This window comes from Cricetulus griseus, chromosome 3 (genome assembly GCF_003668045.3).
Source record: "Cricetulus griseus strain 17A/GY chromosome 3, alternate assembly CriGri-PICRH-1.0, whole genome shotgun sequence".
Taxonomy (NCBI): domain Eukaryota; kingdom Metazoa; phylum Chordata; class Mammalia; order Rodentia; family Cricetidae; genus Cricetulus; species Cricetulus griseus.
In genome coordinates, this window is record NC_048596.1 from 269711319 (window position 1) to 269733805 (window position 22487).

The 22487-nt window shown below is 46.2% G+C and overlaps 1 protein-coding gene across 1 annotated transcript; it reads right to left on the bottom strand.

The window, feature by feature from the left end:
* Positions 1 to 7004: 7004 nt before the first annotated feature.
* On the bottom strand, positions 7005 to 21753 carry LOC100757422 (F-box/WD repeat-containing protein 12). Its single transcript, XM_027409923.2, has 10 exons — positions 21639 to 21753; positions 18561 to 18598; positions 16481 to 16641; positions 16000 to 16118; positions 13846 to 14055; positions 12182 to 12340; positions 10643 to 10853; positions 10088 to 10263; positions 9879 to 10006; positions 7005 to 9048 (listed from the first exon to the last, which is right to left on the bottom strand). Exons 1-10 carry the CDS (start codon positions 21726 to 21728, stop codon positions 8940 to 8942), a joined length of 1401 nt encoding a protein of 466 aa, XP_027265724.1. The 5' UTR covers positions 21729 to 21753; the 3' UTR covers positions 7005 to 8939.
* Positions 21754 to 22487: the final 734 nt, after the last annotated feature.

Consider the following 22487-nt stretch of genomic DNA (forward strand, 5'->3'; position numbering starts at 1 on the left):
ACCCGAAAGGAAGAAGTCAAACTCTCACTGTTTGCAGATGATGTGATAATCTACAATAGTGACGCAAAAAACTCTACCAGGGAACTCCTACAGCTGATAAACACCTTCAGCAAAGTGGCAGGATACAAGATTAACTCAAAAAATTCTGTAGCCCTACTATATACAGATGATACATTGGTGGAGAAAGAAATCAGAGAAACATTACCCTTTACAATTGCCACAAACAACATAAACTACCTTGGGGTATCACTAAGCAAAAAAATGAAAGACCTGCACCGTAAGAATTTTTAGTCTCTAAAGAAAGAAATTAAAGAAAATACTAGAAAATGGAAGGATCTCCCATGCTCTTGGATAGGTAGGATCAACATAGTAAAAATGACAATCTTGTCAAAAGCAATCTACAGATTCAATGCAATCCCCAGCAAAATCCCAACACAATGCTTCACAGACCTTGAAAGAACAATTCTCAACTTTATATGGAAAAAACAAAAGACCTAGGATAGCCAAAACAACCCTGTACAATAAAGGAACTTCTGGAGGCATCACCATCCCTGACTTCAAGTTCTATTACAGTGCTATAGTCCTGAAAACAGCTTGGTATTGGCACAAAAATAGACAGGTAGACCAATGGAATAGAGTTGAAGAACACCGATATTAACCCACACACTTATGAACACCTGATTTTTGACAAAGAAGCTAAATTTATACAATGGAATAAAGAAAGCATCTTTAACAAATGGTGTTGGCATAACTGGATGCTGGAATGTAGAAGACTGCAGATAGATCCATGTCTATCGTCATGCACAAAACTTAAGTCCAAATGGATCAAAGACCTCAAAATAAATCCAGCCACACTGAACCTATTAGAAGACAAATTGGGAAATACCCTTGAATTAATTGGTACAGGAGACTGCTTCCTGAACATTACACCAGTAGCACAAACACTGAGATCAACAATTGGTAAATGGGACCTCCTGAAACTGAGAAGCTTCTGTAAGGCTAAGGACACAGTCAGCAAGACAAAACGACAGCCCACAGAATGGGAAAAGATATTCACTAACCCCATATCTGACAGAGGGCTGATCTCCAAAATATACAAAGAACTCAAGAAGCTGGTCTCCAAAACACCAAATAATCCAATTAAAAAAAATGGGGTACAGAACTAAATAGACAATTCTCAATAGAGGAATCTAAAATGGCTGAAAGACACATAAGAAAGTGTTAAACATCTTTAGCCATCAGGGCAATGCAAATCAAAACAACTCTGAGATACCATCTTACTCCTGTCAGAATGGCTAAAATCAAAAACACCAATGACAGTTTATGCTGGAGAGGATGTGGAGAAAGGGGAACACTTCTCCACTGCTGGTGGGAGTGCCAACTTGTACAGCCACTTTGGAAATCAGTATGGCGACTCCTCAATAAAATGGGAATGAGTCTACCACAAGATCCAGCAATCCCACTCTTAGGCATTTACCCAAAAGAAGCACATTCATACAAGGGCATCTGTTCAATGATGTTCATAGCAGCACTATTTGTAATAGCCAGAACCTGGAAGCAATCTAGATGCCCCCAACTGAAGAATGGATAGATAAAATGTGGTCCATTTACACAATGTAGTACTATTCAGCAGAAAAAATCAATAGAATCTTGAAATTTGCGGGAAAATGGATGGAACTCAAAGAAACCATTCTGAGCAAGGTAACCCAATACAAAAAGACAAAAGTGGTATGTACTCACTCATATGTGGATTTTAGACATAGAGTAAAGGATTACCAGCCTACAATCCACACTGCTAAAGAAGCTAGTAAATAAGGAGGACCCTAAGGGGGACATACATGGTCCCGTGGAGAAGGGGAAAGGAACCAGAGATCCTGAGCAAATTGGGAGCAAGGGAGGAGTGGGGAGGGAGCTAGGAGAGTGAGAAGGGGAGAAGAGGAGGGGTGAGGAGGACATGAGGGAGCAATAAGTTTGAGTTGGGGGAAGAATAGAAGAAAACAAGAAAGGAGATAGCATAATAGAGGGAGACATTTTAGGTTTACAGAGAAATCAGGCACTAGGGAAAGGTCTGGAGATCTACAAAGATGACACCAACTAATAATCTAATCCATAGAGGAGAGGCTACCTTAAATGCCCTCCCCTGATAATGAGATTGATGACTGACTTATATGCCATCCTATAGCCTTCATCCAGCAGCTGGTGGGAGTAGAAGCAGACACCCACAACTAATCACTGAACTGAACTGGAATCCAGTTGCAGAGAAGAACCAGTGATGGCCAAAGGGGTCCAGACCAGGCTTGTGAAAACCACAGAAACAGCTGACCTGAACAATGGGAAGCTCTTGGTCCCCAGACTGATAGCTGGGATACCAGCATGGGACTCATCGAGACCCCAGGAATGTGGGTTTCAGTGGGAGACCTTGGAAATCTACGGGACCTCCTGTAGTAATTCAGTACTTATCCCTAGCATAGGTGTGGACTTTGGGAGCCCAATCCACATAGAGGGATACTGCCTGAGCCAAGACACATGGGGTTGGGCCTAGGCCCTATCCCAAAGGATATGATAGACTCTGATGACCCCCTATGGAAGGCCTCACCTTCCCTGGGGAGCAGAAAGGATATGTGATAGGTAGGGTTTTAGCTGGAGGGGTGGTAGGGGAGGAGGGGAGGGAGAAGGAACTGGGATTGACATGTAAAACAATCTTGTTTCTAATTCAAATAAAAACAAGATGGAATTCAAACACTTGGGAATTCAAGTTTTTCTTTGCTTAACCAGTTGCTTGTGTTGATTGGTCTTCAGAGTTTAAAGGGAGGGCATTTCTAGCTAGCAGCACTTTGGTAGGGAAACAGTAGCTCAGGGTGGGGCGATGTCACACTTTGCTCCACACTACTTCACTCTGTGTCACTTATTATTGAAAATCAGCAATCTGATCTGGCTCTTGTTTTCCAGTTTGTTGTTCATGTGAGCAATTAGAAATTCTTGTCCCCACAAGTTTCTTGTTCATTTCATAATAGCTCTAAAAGCATGCATTCTTATGGAAAACACACTATGTATAAATAAGTCTTCTGATGTCATGATACCCAGTAAATAAAAGTGTGCTTCCTTTATAAGTTAAAAAGATAGGGGGCATGAATTAGGGATTTTGTTATGGGTTATCTGTAGCCCCGCTTTGAAGCCCCTGCTATAATTTGTAACTTTACTTTTGTCTTTCTCCATTTGAGAGATGACAATGAGATGGTGTGTGGGAGGCCTGTCCTCACTCACTGGGAAAAGGCCTCCTCAGCTTTGTTCCCCATATACCACCTGACCTCACCTGCAGTGCATCTAAGACTCCATGCTTTCTCTTGACCTTCTATCCTGCTGCAAGCATTGATACCAATCTTTATTACCCAAGATGACTTCTCCTTTATAACTCACAGGGCAGCTCTATTCCATCCTCTAACTCTTGATTCTACAAGAGTGTCTTGACGAATCTTCACTCAGTATTCTACCTGGGAACATGGAATATCAATGTGAATAGGAGACCTTTCATCTTGTCTAGTCGCTGGTAAACTGACTTCCATATGTGGCTTGCTTCTGCCAGGGTTGCAGAGTTTGGCTTAGTAATTCTAATGATTTGCTTAGGTTTCTAAAACACAGAAGAGTTCAACATCTTTATAACTTTCTATTTTTGAAAAATCCTGTGTATATTATCACCTTCAGGTAATACTTAGGATTATATAGTTCTTTCATTATTTTTATAGTACCAGGGCCTGAACCCAGGGCCTCACATATTAGGCAAGAGCCCTGTAGCACCCAATGACACCCATCTCCAGCCTCCAGCCCTCATTTTACTTTTTGGTTTGAGACAGTCTAAGTTGCTCAGGCTGTCCTTAAATTCACTTGGTAGACTAGACTGAACTTGCAGAGTGGCAGAAGTCATAAGCCTGTCCTACCAGGCTTGACTCCTTGATTTGCAGAAAGAAGGCTCACACAGCTTTACATGTTTGTCTGAAGTTGCACTTGTGCCCTTTGATGGCCATAGGAAGAAATGTCAGAACTTGGAACTGGAGGACTCAAGAGTGCAGCATATTTTATAGGACACCGCACCCAAGCTTCCTGTTTTCACTAAAACTTCCCTTACCAAGCTGGCTCTCAGGTCCAGAGCAGGATTCCTACTGCTCATCCTTCCATCACCTTAATGCCAGAGTGTGGGGGACCAAATAATTCTGTTATAAAATATTTTGAGGTCTAGCCTTAGGTTTCACTAAACAGGAGCACCTCAAAGCTCCAGCCCACTATTGTATTGCTAATTCCAGAAAGTCTACTATTGTTTACCATAGCCTCAGTATAGGATGCCTCCTAGTTTGCATCTCTATGGGACTAAGCATCTGAATAGGCCTGCACCTGGGCAGAGGGGTGAGGTGTGTGAGTAACAAGTGAGGACGGGGTGAGGGGCAGGCTACCAGAGAGGAGAGGAGAAGGAGAGAGAAATGGTTTCCTCGCGGTCATGGGAGGACGGTTAAGAAACAGCCGAAAAGATGGCAAATAAAGAAATGACTCTAGTTTTACAACATGGAGCTGAGAGCTCTCTAAACATGACAAGATGCCTGTGTTTGGTCTTTATCGCTGCTGGGTTGCTAGGAGTTTCCAGGTCCACACACCCCCACTCAGGCCGAACCTCATGGGTTAAGGCTGAGACAAGCCGGGTCTTGACAAAATGGCGCCCGAACGTGGGGCCTGAGAACGGGGGAAGAAGCCATGGACACCACGAAGAAAAGGGCACCAGAGAAGCCATGGGCAAGGCAAGAGGCATAGACACTTTGAAGAGATAGTCATCACGGTCAGTCCGGTGGGAGAAGAAGCACTCGCAGAAAAAAGAAGAAAGAAGTAGCTGGATGTGGTGAGTGAACAGTGTTAAGTCAGGAATAAAACTGTATATAATTGTAGAAATAGGAAACACATATGTAATATAAAATAGGAAGACGTCAGCCAGCAGCTGATGAAAAAAGATAAAGTGGGTTATTTAACCCTTAAAGTAAGAGAAGGTGCACAACGTAGATGTGAGACTGAAATGTCAGTCAGGTGATAAAATGGTAAAATGTAATGTGTTAAACTCCGGAGTGAAAAATGCAGGTAACTGTAAATATGAAACAGGAACATTAGCCAGATGGTAAAGAGAAGTAAGTTAGCCTTGACAGTAAAAATGTATATAGTTAGAGAAATTAGGCAGGTAATTATTACTCAGATGATTGTATATTTATTTACTTGGGTATAGTTTAATAGCCAGGAGAGCTAAAACAAAGTGAAAGCAAGTACAGGAGATTTTAGAGTTTTAAGAGTTTTAAAAGGATCCTTCCCGCTTACAAAAGCCACCGCCATGATGCAGCGTTTTGAGTTGCTCAGGGGCTTAGGAAGACATAGGTGCGGCCTCGCATACACGCAGGCCCTCGGGAGATGTCTAGGAATGTAATGGAGAACAGAAAACTCCGAGCCTACTTAAGGGTGGACGGATGGTAAAGAATATACAGGACCAATGATTGAGATGAGCAGGGAGAGAGAGTTAGTAAGTACCAAGATGGAGGGAGCCTTCACCTCCTTCCTTCATTTTAACTGGGAATACAGAAAGGCAAATACTCAATGGTAAAATTCAACAGGAGCTAAGAGACTTGAAAGATTTAGCTAAATCTCTCTCGCAGGAGATGGAAATTTACAGGTTTCCTCGGATCAGAGAGAGACAGGCTCAGGGGAACATACTATGTGCCAATACCATTCAAACAGCTCAAGGAACTAAAAATGGCTTGTGTCCAGTATGGACCAACAGCAATTTTTACCCAGAGGCTGATAGGGAATATTGCTGTAGAAGCCTCACCCCTAGGAAATTGAAAGCAGGTAACCACAGCCTGCCAGTCAGGAGGAGGATATTTGTTATAGCGAGCAGGCAGGGACCTAGGGAGTTAGTTCAGAATTGGTTTCTAGGCCTGTGTGGCCATTATACAAAATGTTAGAGAGACAGGTATTGGAACTTTGATTGTGAAACAGCTAGCTTATGAGAATGCTGGTACTGCATGCCAGGCCACACTAAGGCCTCACAGGAAGAGGACTGACGTAGGCGAGTTCATTAAAATTTTTTCAGATATGGACCTAGCTTACACTCAGGGATGAGGGATGGTGGCTACCTTACAGGAACTTCAGTTAATAATATGTTATTCCGACAGAGAAAGCAAAACATAGGGATGAATGTATCAGAGTAAATAGTAACAGCCTATAAGCTGCAAACCAATTATTAATTTTTCCTGAAAACTGAGCATAGGCAATCTCCCATGAATCATTGTTCTGAAACAACCAATTAAAATGTTGCTTAGTATAAGGGACATACATGGTTCTCTCTCTTCTTGGTTCTCTCCTAAAATACCTCCTAGAATCCACATGGCATTTCTGTACCATGTAGGCTACTGCTTTAAAATAAGTGTTTAATACTTAGGCTGGCGAGATGGTTGATGTAACCATAATAGTGGTTCTTTCTGCCATAGAACAGAAGTCGGACTATGCTTTGTGGGGAGCACATAAGCCTCCCATGGTTTTGCATAGTCAACACAATATATTTGGTCATGGGAGGATGGTTAAGAAACAGCCGAAAAGATGGCAAATAAAGAAAAGACTCTAGTTTTACAACATGGAGCTGAGAGCTCTCTAAACATGACAAGATGCCTGTGTTTGGTCTTTATCGCTGCTGGGTTGCTAGGAGTTTCCAGGTCCACACACCCCCACTCAGGCCGAACCTCATGGGTTAAGGCTGAGACATGCCGGGTCTAACGACATCAGAGCTAACTACTTTCCCAAAGAAGGAATGTAACAGAACTTCTGTGTCCTGAAGATGCTGCCCTTAAGAGGACCTGTCAATGGAACATGCCCACGAGGTCTCCATCAGAAAATGCCAGCATCTTGGCTGAGCTGAACCTTGCCATCATCTTCGGCACACGATCTTCTTGCTTGCTGGGCTGTGGGATGTGTATCTGCTGGTTTGTTTCTCTTTTGTCCCCATCCCCTTCCCCACTGCCATCCAGGGATGGCTCAGTCCTGCTTATCCTCATCATCAAGCCATGAGCCTTGGACACCATGTGGTCCTGTAGTGGCACTAGGCAAGGACTCCTCCACTGACAGCTTCAAGGACAGGCACTTTTTCTTTCTTTCTTTTTTTTTTTGGTTTAACATAATTTCTTTATTGAATATTTGGGAATTTCACATCATGCACTCCAATACCACTCACCTCCCAGTCCCTTCATATCCTTACCCCACCCTGCAGTGGTTCCCCCAAATGAAAATAAAAAAAAATCAAACCAAAACAAAGAGAAAAACAAAAATCAAAAACAACTACAGCAACAACAACAATAACAAAAATCTCTTTGCTCCTCCATCTTTCTCCCCCTCTACAAATCTTTTCATTCTTCCTAGTGGCATTGGGAGCCAAGGTGTGTCATACAGTATACCCTTTTGTCCAATCATTGCTTTGCTTGCAAATGTTCATTGCAATGAGTCACTGGTCTTGCAGCCACCCTCAGTCATGGAGATTCTGTGGTTATTATTCCACAGGACCAGCCCCTTCACAAGCTCCAGCAGGTCCTAGATGGGGTAGGTGTTAGGGTGGGCCAACCTAGGAATGGCTGTGGACCTGGGTGGAAGTTGAGCTGGCTAGTCCAGGCCACTGGGGCTGTTCCCCTCAGGCAAGGGGTTCCCCTATGCCCATGCCATCAGGATCAGCTCGTCCCTGCCCATGGTGAGGGGTGGGGCCTTTTCTCCTAAGTGCAGGGGAGCCAGCTCTCTTGCTGCAGCATCCAGTGAGGGGCAGAGCTAGATATATTAGGGACAGCAAAGGGCAGGTCAGCTCAGCATGGAAGGGCAGGCACTCTTATGGCATTATCACCTGTGTCCTACATGGCCATGGTCGCCCACAGTATCTAGACATTGTCACTTAAGGCTGCATTCAGATATGAGGCAAAGCAGTCTACAACTCCTGTCTTTACTCCTCAAACATAGGAAAAATCCCCATTAAGCGTCTTAGTGGAGGTACCTCTTGCAGCTGAAAGAAATCAGGCTTCTACTTTTTATGTGGACCTGTGACCCCAGGACAGCGTATCACAGAAGCATGGACATACATGTACACACACACGCAACACTCTGAATTCCCCTCAGGAGCAGCTGGGGAGTGTTTTCCATGGAGGCACTGGTCCCTGTTCAGTGGTAGCAGAGGACAGACCTGAGGGAAACACTAAGGGCGCAGAGAGCCAGAACCGAGCAGGTCTGGCTGCCTCCTACGGCCTCTCTACCTTGCTCCATGCTGGTTCTCCAGCCTTGGCTTTCAAAGTGAGATGCTCTCTTGACTCCCACCAAGTTCCATTTTTGGTTTTGATGGGTGACTGTGAGCACATACGGCTCTCAATTCACTAACCCAGCCTGGGCTCCCATGCTGACCAGCTCTAAAAGCTCTGATCTTTATTCTGTTTTGTTGGTACCCTTGCGTTTTTTTGAGAGGGTCTCACAGAATTCATCTCAACAACAGCAAAGTTGATGTGTGAATGTGTGTCTCCAGTATATAACACAGCACAGGCAGATAAGCATATTTTAATTACAGCCTGGATAACAAGAGCAACTCTGGTGCAGTTTGGACACTGTAAGCAAGCAGGTTCTCTTAGCACTACCACAGTCCCCTCCGTCTGTGTCCAGCAATCTGAGAAGCCTTAGGCCCATTGCTTAGCTCCTTGAAGACCAGCTGAAGATGGCTACTTACTCTCCTTTGTTTTTCTGAGTAACACAACAAAACACAAGACAATAGCAAATACTTCCCCGGCCCATTATGCTCATACAGTAGTCATCCTACCAGCTCATTTCCCAAAGTTGACAACATCTTTGGTCAGGAGTTTGCATGCACACAAAGTAAGAGCATCTTCAATGGGCAGAGTCTAGCTCAGCTGAACTTTGAAGCAGTATGACCTCAGGATACTTGTTCCATTGCTTCTGGCTTCAATCCCAGCAATGCTCATGCTGTCACTTTTCACGTGGGTAAATCCACTACAAAGCAGAAGGACAGGCCAGGCATTAACTGGGGATAACGGCAAATGCTTACATAGGAAAGCTTTTCATGAGGATTGGAGCCCAGCCTCATCTTCGCAACCCTATCCAGTCCACTGCCACCCCCGTTTCCTCTGGGCTTCGATGGGAAATGCTATCCTACTTGTCAGTGGGAAAACTGTGTCAGGTCCCCCCTGGCAGTGCTGCCTGCATCACAACGATTCTAGTGTGGTGAGAAACATCCGGGGAAATGGCCCAGATGTGACTTCATTATACCAAGTGCATCTCTACCAGAATTTGCAAGGAACCCAGTGGTAGTCAAAGGTGGTGTGCCCACAGGAGCTCCCAGAACTGACAAGGCCTTTTCAAGGTCTAACCTGGGTTTGGCCACATGTCTCTGTGGACTATGCACGAAACATCTAAATGTCTCAGCTATTTCATTTGCAGAGTGTGGGTAATGCCAACACAGGCTGGCCTTGTGCAATGTAAGAGACAACATAGAGCGCGCAGTGGGAGCTGGAAATCTGGATTGTGGCTTTGAGTTTTGTTAGCAGAAAAAGAAACACGATGTTGACAGTGGCTCATCCTGAGACCCAGTTAATGAGGCTGGACTGACTTGTACTCTCTCCAACATCTCCTTTAGAATCATTCCCTGGAGCAGATGTGGTGTGCACATCTGGTCTCGGCTATTCAGGAGAATTAGGTGGGAGGACCACTTGATGATAGGAGTTCAAGGCCAGCCTGGGCAACATGACAAGACTCATTCCAGAAGAAAGAAAACCAGCTGCTTTTCCACTTTACAGACACAGGGCAGGAGAACAGACAATTACCTGGCCCATCTGTGAGACCCCCCGAGCAGCTGGTAACAGCTCCTGAGGACAGGGCATGTCTTCTTCTTATCCCACACATAGACGCGCAAGGACAGGTCCAAGGAAGAGGTGACGACACGGTTCGGGTCCTTGAAATGAAGTCAAATGAGGTATGGCTGTGGATTCCCCAGGGTGGGAGGCATGTCTCGGGTGAGAGGTGCTGCACTCACCACCCACATGGACGTGATGGGCCTCTGGTGGTCCCGGAAGGCCACCAGCTGCAGGCCTTGGATGGTGAAGAGCACCAGCTCTGACCTGGAGGCCAGCAAGATCACTTGGGAGCCGTGGCCCTGCATGAGGTGAGGAGTCACAGTGCCCGGCAGGGGGAAGCTGGCCAGCTGTTGTGCTTGGGAGAATAAAAACACACAGGTTGCTTTCTCAGGCACGGGCAGGTGCCTCACCCAGTGGTGTAGTGCGGTGCAGTCAGGAGAGCTCTGCTCCTGGGCCCATTATTCAGACCCTAAATCCCCGCCCAGCAGCAGCAAAATGCTGGGGTGCTGCCACCCACACAGGAGGGGAACCATGGGTATGGAATTTACACCTGAAGCCCAGGACCACACAGGAAGCAACATGCCACCACTCAGTGCATGAAATCACACAGTCAAGTGTTTAGGACACTTGGCTCCTATTTCCCTGAAAGGGAAGAGAAAAACGTCCTAGAGGAACTGTGAGGAGCCTGTCCTGAAGCACCAAACTGCAGGCTGTGGCCAGCACAGGGACCTTACCCAGGATGCTCACTCTGTCCCTGGACTTGTTGGCCTTTAAACTGAAGGTAGTGATGACCAGGTGCACGCCACTGTCATCTCTGTGCATCACCATCAGCCTGGAGGCCTCATCGGGAGCCCAGCAGGCTCTGGAACTCAGCCTGACAGGGAGGGTGGTGGAGACAGGAAGTTCGTCTTCTAATGGGTGAAGCAAGGGCTGAGTGAAGAACACCTGGGGAAACACCCCATATGGTCACAGAGTGTCGAGGGATCCCTTAACTCCTAAAGCCCTCCAGCCCCAAGCTGACTTCAGCCTCTGGTAGGACTGTCTTCGGCAGCTGGCTGCCCACAAACCCACACCGTCTACACTAGGCAGGGCAGTCCAAGTCATTTTAACATCTCCTTTCTAGGCTGTGGTGTGCAGCATCGCATGACCTCTGTACCTAACTGCTGTTCTCTAATGACTTGCTTCCCTGGCTACCAGGTCTTTTGCTGTGCCCCCCACGAGCTCTTATTTCTGTGATATAACTTTCAGTTTAGGTCCTGGCATTCAATAAGGGTGACACCTCTGGCAAACGACTAGACATCTGTGTGCCTATGAACCAGGTCATAGTCAGGACTTTGTGACTTGCAAGACATTCCTCTTGACCACGGTGCTGGAGGGAGAGCAAAACTGACCCCCCCCCACACACACACGGTATGCTCTCCTCTCCTGTGCTGGGTATCACTTCACACCATCCTCAGCACGCAAGTTGGCTCCTTAGGAGCATCCTGGTGGAGATGCCCAAGCCCAAACTTGTTCAGAACTGACTTTTCCCTCCCCAGCTGAGAGCTGGCCCTTCCAGATCATAGCACAGCAGGCAGCAAAGAGCGGAGACTGGCAGGGGCCAAGCTTCCAGTAAGAGAGAGGCACACTCCTGCCTGGCTGCAGAGCTTGGCCCTGTAGTGATGCTCTGAGACCCCAGCTTACAGTCTCAGGGTCCAGGCAAATCCTGTGGATGTGGGTTTTTTTTATTATTATTTTACTCTTTTTGGGGGGCCTGCCACCCAGCTCCCAAATAAATCATACGGAGGCTTATTCTTACTTATGAATGCCCAGCCTTAGCTTGGCTTGTTTCTTGCCAGCTTTTCTTAACTTAAATTATCCCATCTACCTTTTGCCTCTGGGATTCTATCTTTCTCTATTTCTGCGTATCTTTTCTTTCCTTCTTATTCCATGTCTGGCTGGGTGGCTGGCCTCTTCTTTTCTGGCTCCCCGATCTCCTTTCTTCCCATCTGTCTCCTCCTTTTTATTCTCTATCTGCCATCCCCGCCTATCCTCTCTCTTGCCTCGCTATTGGCCATTCAGCTCTTTATCAGACCAATCAGGTGTTTTAGACAGGCAAAGTAACACAGCTCCACAGAGTTAGACAAATGCAACATAAAAGAATAAAACCCATCTCTGCATCACTAAACAAATGTTCCACAGCAGAAACAGCTGTGACACCTCTTAGACTGATGCTCCACAGCAACCTTCCACTGCGTTAGGCTTCCCAGGGACAAGGTTCCCCAGGCACTGACCTTTGGGCCTACGTCTGACCCTTGTGCCAACACAGACACCCACTGTTGGTCAGGTGAGCATGTGAGGCTCACAGAGGTACGAGGAAATGTGGCCACTTTGGAGACCACTTGCAGCTGAGGCACTGTCAGTGTATAGAGGTTCCCATCAGCACAGGCTACCTGGAACAGAAAGCAGGTAACAATGGGGACTACCGCCATCTTCTGAAGGATGCTGTGCCCTGCCCTTTCCCCGCCAAAGGGTGGGCACAGCCCACAGCAATGTAAGTCTTCAGAGCAGAGCCCCAGTCCCCAGTGCAGTGACCCTCCAAGTGCCCTTCCAGTCAATGACAGAGGCAGCCTGCCTATGTCCCTCTCACACTGACAGCAATTTAAAAAGTCCAAGGAAAATTACTAGTTTGGGAAGATCTGCCAGGGATGCAAATGTCACTACAATTACTGCTACACTGTGTGCTCCTGCCCATACAACACACACACACACACACACACACATATTCAGGGGCTGCCTAAAATTAGAATTACTAGGTCAAAGGGTAAGCACATATAAAATGTTTCACAAAATTAAAACAACCAGCAAACTCTGGAAACTAACTCTAAGCATATTCCCACCTAACACGTAGAAAAATAAACATTTTAAGGCTTCTGGGTAAGGTGCCCATCCACCTTGGGCTGCCTGCTTGTGACCTGGTGAAGGACAAGAATCAGAACAGGAAGATGCCATTCCAAACCCACAAAACTGAGTGTGGAGGAAGAGGAAGAGCTGGCAATAGAAATAAGACAACCAGCTCCAACCATGGCACTCTCTGTCTCTCTCTGTCTCTGTCTCTCTCTGTCTCTGTCTCTCTCTGTCTCTGTCTCTCTCTCTCTGTGTGTGTGTGTGTGTGTGTGTGTGTGTGTGTATGTATGTATGTAGGTATGTATGTATGTATGTATGTATGTATGTATGTATGTAAGCCAGGTATGTATGTATGTATGTATGCATGTATGTATGTATGTATGTAAGCCAGGCCTCATCTGGTGACGAGGACTACTCATCTTATTCTCAAGACAAGCCCACACCCCTCACACCCAGCTGCAGGTTTGGGTGACAGCATGATTTCTCCAGTGGATAAGTCAATGCTGGGGAAGACTCATCACGTCATTGTATGATGCAGGGGAATTATCCAGGAACTGTGGGGCCCTGAGTGCAGAGAAGAAACCCAAGGTAGGGAGCCTGAATCTAACCCGCTGCAACCCCAGGGTGAGAGCTCTTGAAGGCAGCTGTAGAGGCACAGGAAGGACAGACATCATCGAGCTGAAAACCAGAGGAGTGTCAGGAAGCCCAGTGTCGGCTGGCAGTCCCATCCTCCATGGCCAGGAGCCAAGTTCCCCATAAAAATCTGGTAAGAATGAATGAGTGAAGAAAAACCACAGGTAGAAGAAAGACTTCAGCACACAAGAAAGCAAGACCACGTGGCTACAAACACAAGGACTCCACGCAGCAGCTTCCCACCACAGGAGGCTACAGAGAAAGGCTGATGCCACATGGAAGTCTGAAGGAGAGAGGAGCCTGCTGGAATGTCAGGAGCAGGATCTGCTGTGAAGAGGGACCCAGACACCCCCATCACAGTGGCTTAGACAAAGAGGTGCTTGGGCCCTGTGGGGCTCCTGAGAGTGGGATCACTCACCATCAAGAAGGGGCCCTCTGGGTGGCCACAGGCCTCCATGGACGAGCAGGAGGTCGGCAGGCAGAACGAGGCCCACTCAGACCCAGTATCCGCTTTCCAACCAATGATCAAGCCCTGTGTGTCCACTGTGACAACCAACTGCAGCAGGGGATAGGCCACCAAACTCACCAGAGGAGCAGGCTGCACAGGGCTGGACCAGATCTCTGTGCCCTGGCAACAACAAAATTAACATAACTGACTGGCCCATTTATTTCAGAGATATAAATTATTTTCATGAGTTGGCCCAGGTTTCCCAGGGCCTACTCTACCAGGTTCCATGGAGGGAGCATAGATGAAAGCATGTGATGTATCTATGAATGGTTCTAGGATCACCAAGGAAACAGACCTCTGTGGTGTGTGAGAGTGAGTTTCGAGATTAGGTTAACTGAGCTAATTTGATGAGCTGGGGTCCTGGGCTGCTCTCAGGGATCTGATACCCTCTTCTGACCCCCATGACCTCACAGACACACAGCAAACCTTTACAAAATGCTTAAGGAATCCGATATCTGGATGTAGAAGCAGAGGAATTATAAAAACAAGTAAAATAAGCCAGGCATGGTATCTCAGGCCTGCAATCCCAGTGACAGGAAGGAGGAGGCAGGAGGATTGCTATAAGTTCCAGGCTAGCAAGACTACAGGGCAAAATCCAACCTGGTATCAAAAAGCCAAAGAAAAAGGCAGGAGAAAAGCCAAATTGTTAACAGTTATTTTGAAGGATTAGGGAAAGGGATAGAGACTGTTAATTTGAATTAATTAATTTCTTATTGTTTAATTAAAGTGACTTTAGCCCTCATGCTAAATTAGGAATTGAACCCCAAGTGCCATATATGCCAGGCAAATGCTGTCCCACTGAGCTAAAGTCCCAGCCTGCCATTTTTGTTTTAGGAGCTTTCAAGGCACAAAAACACGCAAAGAAGCCAGCTGTGGGTCACACACCCTCAAATGCCTACAACGAGCACACACAAATCCTGTGCAACCGGGAAGCAAGTTTCAATGCCACACAGCACCAATGTTAGCAAATGAATCTTTAAGGAAGAAATTGCAGCTGAAGATCTGCTCAAACAGGACTAAGGTTGGGAAGCCAGGTCAAATGGCAGGAAGGGCTTCTGGCAGTCTGAGGTGTCCCACACTGGAAATAACGGAGTACTAATTCAATATCTGGTACATCATGGCCTGCCTGCAGCCACACTGGCCATTGAGTATTTTTGTATTTGTTTTAAAAACAGAATATTTAATGAAATCATGTATTATTGGAGTATGCTAATCTCACCTGTTTATATACTGTAGCTCTTTTAGTATCACAGCAGCAGAGTTAAGTAGTTAGTATGACAGAGATTCTGGCCTAAGCAGGGTAAAATATTTCTGTCTCGTTGTTTAAAGAAAACACTGCTGGTCCATACAGCAAGGCCTTCAATTTTCTTTTGGCAAGCTCAAACTAAGGAAAGCCCAACCCTCAACTTCTTTTTAAATTATTTACTTAGTCATTAGCGTGTGTGTGTGTGTGTGTGTGTGTGTGTGTGTGTGTGTGTGTGTGTGTGTACACGCGCACACGCACATGCATGAGGCAGAAGGAATATCCCGCAAGTTCTAGGCTAGCCTGGGCTACAGAGTGAGATCCCATCTCCAAACAAACAAACAAAGACCACTCTAAAAGTCTTCCATTTTTACATCTGCACCAGCACTAACGAAGTTTAAAATTCTAGGGCAGCTGTCCAGTTTGATGTGCACACACCTGGGGGTGACCAAAAGCTGTCATCTTGCAAAACTTGGGCAGCATGAGTTCCAGCATGGAGACTCATGACTAAGTGGCTTGTAGTAAATGTGAGGAATGGCAGAACAGCTGTCATCCCGGGCACAGGGCACAACAGCCCCACCACCACCACCACCGGCAAAGTTTGGTTCCAAGAGGAAGCTGAGCATGTGTCACGTGAGATGGGTTACACTCAAATTTCAAAAGCCCTCCATGTTTGTTACCAGAATGTTCTACTGGTGACAGCTGATGACAGAGCTCAGATTTCTCATCTTCAAACTGGGGCTCCTACTCTGCATTAAGATGATCAAACCAAGGACACAGTAGGGACCCTTCCACCGGGGGTGGGGGGGTGGGCAGTTCACCTGATGAAGATCCCAGGCACGGACGGTACAGTCTGAAGACACAGTGCAAACCACGGACCTTGCCATTTCATCAAAGCGGTACTCATGGGGTGAGACATAGGCCAGCTGATCTATCTTTCCTGGAAGACAGCACACACACAGATAGACTCAGATCTGATACACAACTGTTCCTCTTCTCCAGTTTCAGGAACACAATGAGTGCAAGAGACTGGGAGTAATTCATACCCAGGCAGCTGGTGGGTGAACATTCCCGAGAGCAGAACCCAGTTATAACCAGAGGCCTGGCTTGCCCTATTTGAGTTTTCCAGTCTACTCTGAAAAGGAGGTGACATCCACTCCTTCCTCCCATGACACAGCATCCAGCAAGCCCTGCATTCATCAAGTGGCACTTGCCAAGCCATTAGCTGAGATGCCACGATTCCCTGAGATTTGACCAGAAGAGGGTGGGCAGTGGGAGTGGACATGGCTATTACATTCATACCTGCGTGCCCAGAAATAGCTTTGCTGATGAAGTCCCGTGGCCGCCCAGATTCCACACGGAACTCCAGCTCAGACCGGCAGAAATAGTACTGCCTCCATGTCTGTGTGCCCAGGACCACTGGGAAGGCTCCGCAGGAGGCCCAGCGTCTCAGACACAGCTGCCTGAAACACAGATGCAAGCTTAGGCAGGGTACAGCAGCCTGGTTTCTGAAGCCAAGAGATGTAGCTCTTTCTGGCTTTGAAACGCTGGGTAACTTACTGTCCCTAACTAATCCTCAACTCTTTATCTAACGGGGGCAGGGCTCATAGTAAAAGAATGGTGACATGTCAACCATGCTGCACCTTTTATGTGACAAACTGCCTTCACAGTAGTCCTCTGGAAAAGGTGCTCACTACTACCCTACACTTGGGGACACAGAGGCTAAACAACTGGGAGTCAGGAACCTGCTTTTTTAAGTCTCCAACTGTCTGCGTCACACTGTCTATTTGCCCCTTCAAGTGTTTTGTTGCTTGTTGCCTGGGGCATCCACAGGGCCATATCTTCTCCTTAGGCTCCGCTATTTATCATTGGATAACATACTTCTTTACATGTCTGATCTCCGTCTACTCTGCCTGGTGTCCTTAGTCACTCAGCTTTCTTCATCTCTGTTTGCATGTATATCTTCTTCCAAATTCTCACTGTCAACATATCTATGTCTTTTAACCCAAAGTGTGTCTCAGAGATGGGGACACAGCTCAGCTGTAGAGTGCTTGCCAAGCCTGCGTACTGGGACTTAGTGGATTTGATCTCTAAATCTTGTAACAAAAACAAAGAAAACTAAGTGTATCTCCAATATATAGCATTAAGCTGGACTATTTTTCTTTGTCAATTCTGTCTGTCTTTGCCTTTTCATTAGGTTGTGTAATCATATCTTTGTTATTTTAGTGCTTTCTTGTCTCACGCCCCCACCCATTCAACTACGATCATATTTGTGTGAAGTATAGTCAAATCTCCTGTTACTTCTTTGTCATTTCCTTCACCTCCACTGTATTTTTTTAGTTACTTTTTAGTGGTTGACTTAAGGATTATAACTTAGATTTTGATACATCAGCAGCTGCACCAGTCAGTTCATCCATTCAGACAAGTCCTTTGAGTCACATACTTGGCAAGACCTATCTTCATTTAAATTAGGTATCTATGACTACTTAAAAGTCAGTACTTCAAAGAGAAGATAGAAGAACGGATCCCAATGAAAGTCCACTTCAAAACTGACTGGGACTGTTTTTCTAATCAATATTAGTTTAAAGCTAACAAAAAGCAACAAAAGAGCAGTGTTCTATGATGCTGAAAATGGAATATGCTAAGATAACCTTGAAATGACCAAAAATTCCAGGGTGCCACCATTATCTTAAATAAGAGCAAAGACTCCCTTCCAGCTTCGAGGAAGCTTCACATTTGCACAGTTGTTCCCCATTAAGGTAACTCCTACCTAACCATCAAGGGCCCTACATTCAGCCAGAGATAGGAGAGGGCCGGTCCCCACCCCCCTGCTGTTAGTTTTATCTTAGTATAAAATAAAAGATATCAGGTTCCAAAGAAGGAATAAATTAAAGGGACTTAGAAAATTTAATGTTTTAAAGATTTCTCTTTTCAACGGTGATTCTTTTCATTTATACAATCTTATATTCCTATGCTGTTGTACTGTTAGAGGTCATCTGAGCTGGGCACAGTGGCACATGCTTCCAGTTCCAGCACTCAGGAGGGTTAGGCAGGAAGATTACAAGCTCAAGGCTAGCGTAGGCTACAAAGTAAGTATAAGGCCATCCTGGCTATAAAGTGGACCCATTAATTTTTTTTACTTTTTATTTATTTTAAGTAATTTGACTATACTGACAGAAACTGCAGGAAATGAATCCAGCTGGTTGAGTTTGGCAGTCCTGCCAATGCACACTATTAAACACAGAGGGATTCCCTCATGGGTAAGGACTGGGAGTAATCCTTTCTCCGTCCTCAATAGAGGCAAACGTGATGGCAGCATTTGGAAACCACTTCCAGTGGACGTCTCTCCTTTACAGGACCACCTTGCTCCTCCTTCACTCACCTCCACAGTTCCTTGGTCATTGATACCTCATTCCAGACCTAGAATAAGGACAGGGAAAGACAGTTTCTGGTCAGTCAATAAGTATTAAGCACCTAGCTTGCCAAACACCACGGAGGGGACAAAGAACAAAACCAATCCAGTTTCTGCATCCAACATGGCTCAACCTGGCGCATTAAGAACAGTAGATAATTAAAAATCGCCAAATGATGAAAAAGAAGAGACTCAATGGGGTTGATGAGTCAGGGCCTAGGGACTCAGAGAAACAATAAGTAATCAAATAGTGGAGAGTTGTTCTACAGCAGTGTAGGGAAATACATTGGATGTACACATGATTCATAATTATGAAAAGGATAGTTTACTAATTTGCCTCAGTTAGAGCATAAGGTTTAGGTTCAAGAAGCAGCTAAAGGAGCTGGCTGGGTGGCTTCTGCCACTCCTAAAAGTCTCCATGTAAAAATACTGATAAGCTACTGGAGCATTTTGAATGGGGAGTACCCAGGTCAAGCTGCGTTTAAGTAAGATCTCTCTGCTTGCTGTGAGGACTGGAATGACTTGAGACATTTTATGTGGGACTGCAGCAATGGGGATGTCTCAGAGTTGCCACAAGGATCCAATGGGAACAGTCTTCCAGGGCGGGTCCTACGCAATCCCTTCTCTCCCTTCTCTCTGTAGAACTATCTGCAAGATGCTTAGGCTGCCTGAGTGTGCTGTTGCATGACTGAAGTCAGAGCACTTGGGAGGTGGAGGCAGGATGATAAGTTTAAAGTCATCCTCGGCTGCACAGCTAGTTCAAGGCCAGCCTGAACTATGAGACTCTAACTCAAAAAAGAAAAAAAATAAAGAAGTTTTTTTTCATCCAGTAATGATGTTGTCATTCTGCAAAATCAAACCAAGCAAAGATCTAAGCGTCTTCCCATTGAAAGCCAACTAGGATGTCAGTTCTCAAATAGAAAATGTAACGTGTGGTGTGCTCTAGTGCTCTACAGAACAAATGCTAGCCATCTTCAAGATTACTGGCCTCATTTAACTTATGGGTAGATTGTGACTACAAAAAGTTGGCAATACCAAAGGGCAGAAGGAACTTCTCTTTCAAACTCTGTCTCTAAACTGTGCCAGCCTACTATGCACACACAGCTGGGGACTCAACTCAAGCCCTGCCATGACTCATCATCACCTCAGAGAAGTCACTGTGTGACACTCAAGTTTCTTGGTGTATAAACATGGGATGGAAACTCGGTAGTTTCCTGCATTTGTTTAAAACTATCCTCACAGACTTCGAGCTGTGAGGCGCTGTCTGGGCTGAGAAACACCTGGGAGAAGTGAGGATCCCTGTCTTCCCTCCCCACCAGAGGCCTTGTGTTGCCAAATGGATACCTTTTTTTGCTTGTGTTCTAAATTTAACACTGGGCCACATCGGTTCCATATAAGAAACCAAATTTAACCCAGGTGTTCCCCAGACTCTGCCAGGTTCTTATAGCAGGCCGTGCCACCTTGAGTACGCACCCTGCTTCCATCAGTTTTGGTGGGACTTGAGGCATGGGATAGAAATGGAAGACAAGACATTTTAAAAATGCCTTTTCATTTAAAAAAAAAAAAAAAGGTAAAAGTGCCCTGTGTGTAGTGTGTTAACTAACCCATTTTCAGAGGAAGAGATCATGTACTCATTCATTATGTTAATCTCATTGGGTAGGAATAAGGCCACTACCACAACTTTTGAGCCAAATCTGAAACAACCTTTATCAAATACTGGCCAGGGCGATGGACACTGGCCAGGCCCATACCTAGAATTCTCAGAGAATGGCACCAGATTACAACTGACAGGAAATTCTAAAGGCAGGACCTACAAGGCTATGCACTTCCCTCCTCTGTCCAATAAGGGGTAAGCAGACGTCCTGACGTACTTCCTGCCCACATGTGATCAAGCACACCCTGTGCGGCTGGGTCAGCCAACCTTGTTTACAGAAGTGAAAACACATGACTTGCTATCTCACATGAATAACTGCTCCCAGCATTGCAGGAAGTTACCTGTCCTTGGGCAAGTGGGGCTTACAGGCTAGAGGCAGTTTTGTCTACAGAGATCTAAGCACAGTAATTTAGACTTAAAACATAACTTTAGCCATTGCAATGGATAAACAAAGATGTTAAACAGCTGCTGTGGGCAGACAGTCATGCCCTCTATTTTCTCTCCAGGGTGCGGTAAGGAAAAAGTATAGAAGACAACACAGTTACAAACCGGGGCCATGTGAGGTAAGTGCACAGGCTCACAAAGTTTTGGCAACAGACAGGTAAAAGATGCAGGCCCTAAGAAGTGTTACAGAGTAGCAAAGGAAAAAAGTGGCTAAGGACACAGTCAAACTACTTCAGGTTTCAAAGCCAAGACCGGCAGACACGAGGGCTCGGGTGGTCCTGTGCATGACTAGCTCAAGGCTCTAGGTGCATTCCCCAGAACTACGAAAGAAAAAAAAAAAAATAGGAGATGCCTATATACATACTTGGGGCCTAGGACCTTCAGCCTCACCGCCTGATGTCCACTCTGGGTCCTTTGATAAAGTCTAACGCATGGCACACTTGCAGTTTGTAGGTTCTGGCAAAGTTGACCAGATCTGAATGAATAGTATTGGTATCTTTCTGTGGGTCAAAGTTTCAAAACTGAACTGGGTTGAAACTGCCTATCTAAATGCTTTGTTCAAGCAAGGATTTGCCTAACCTTATGAACACTGATTCACTTAATGAAGAGACTAAAATTCAAGGCATGCACTGGGTACTTGGGGTAGGCACTGAAGAGCATTTAGCATCTTTTCTGTCACAGTTCAGTAATGAATCTGGCAGGGGAAAACAGGTACCTTACACCAACAGTGATCTTGTCGCTTTGTACTGAGTCCCTGGGAGGAGGCGCACAGCAGGGTATGGATAGCGCAGGTGACCAGCAGGGCAGGGGCGCGGTCAAGGAGGCAAAGGGTAGGTGGTGAGGAGGCGCCACCCGAGGCCACCGGACAAGGAAGGGAGCCGACCGCAAAGCCAATTCCTGGATGGGGACGCGGGCGAGCGCGGCGGCGGGGCGACCCCGCCGAACCTCACCTTGTTCACCTGCGCCGCGAGCAGCAGGTCGCGGGCCTCCAAGAAGGAGAAGACGTGCAGCAGCTCGTGCGGGCCAAGCTGCGCCGCCATCCTGCTCGCCACGCCCCAGCGCAGCCGCCTCTCTTCCGCCACCGCTACATAAACCCGCCCACGTGCTGAGTTTGTGCTTGTTACTTCCGCTCCGGGGCTCGCCTTTCCCTGAGCCTGCTCTGGCCCAGGCAACGCTTGACTTTGGGTTTTTCAGCCTCTTCCCCTAAAATACGCTTTTCTCCTTGCCGGGTCCTGACTAAAGCTTCCTCCGTGTATGTGATTCTATATTGTTTTTATTACCAACTAAGCCAGCACACGTACATTTGGTCTTTTCCAGAAACAGGCTGTTCGGCAGGACGAAGACTAGGAAGCATGCACCTTCTATTGTAATCAATTGCTTCCTCTGCTGTTTACCACAATTTATAGCTGCTGTTAAAACCACCCACAAGCCCTGTGGGGTTGGCGCACGCCTTTAATCCCAGCATTTGAGAGGCAGAGGCAGGCGGATATCTTGAGTTCCAGGACACACACACACACACACACACACACACACACACACCACACACACACACACACACACACCACACCACACACACACACACACACACACACACACACAACACACACACACACACACACACACACACACACACACACACACACACACACACACACACACCACACACACACACACACACACACACACCACACACACACATCACACCATCTCCACCACACACACACACACACACACACACACACACACACACACCACCAAAACAAAACAAAAAAACCCAGGAACAAATAAATCTAGCCTTA

What these genes read in the sequence shown, in the direction of transcription:
- LOC100757422 (XM_027409923.2), bottom strand. Translation starts at nt 21,728, where the DNA reads ATGGCGGCGCAGCTTGGCCCGCACGAGCTGCTGCACGTCTTCTCCTTC. An exon ending in AGCTATTTCTGGGCACGCAG is followed by an intron (nt 16,119 to 16,480) that starts GTATGAATGTAA and finishes GCTGTCTTCCAG; the next exon opens with GAAAGATAGATCAGCTGGCC. An exon ending in GGGTCTCACAGATGGGCCAG is followed by an intron (nt 9,049 to 9,878) that starts GTAATTGTCTGT and finishes TCTGCTTTGTAG; the next exon opens with TGGATTTACCCACGTGAAAA.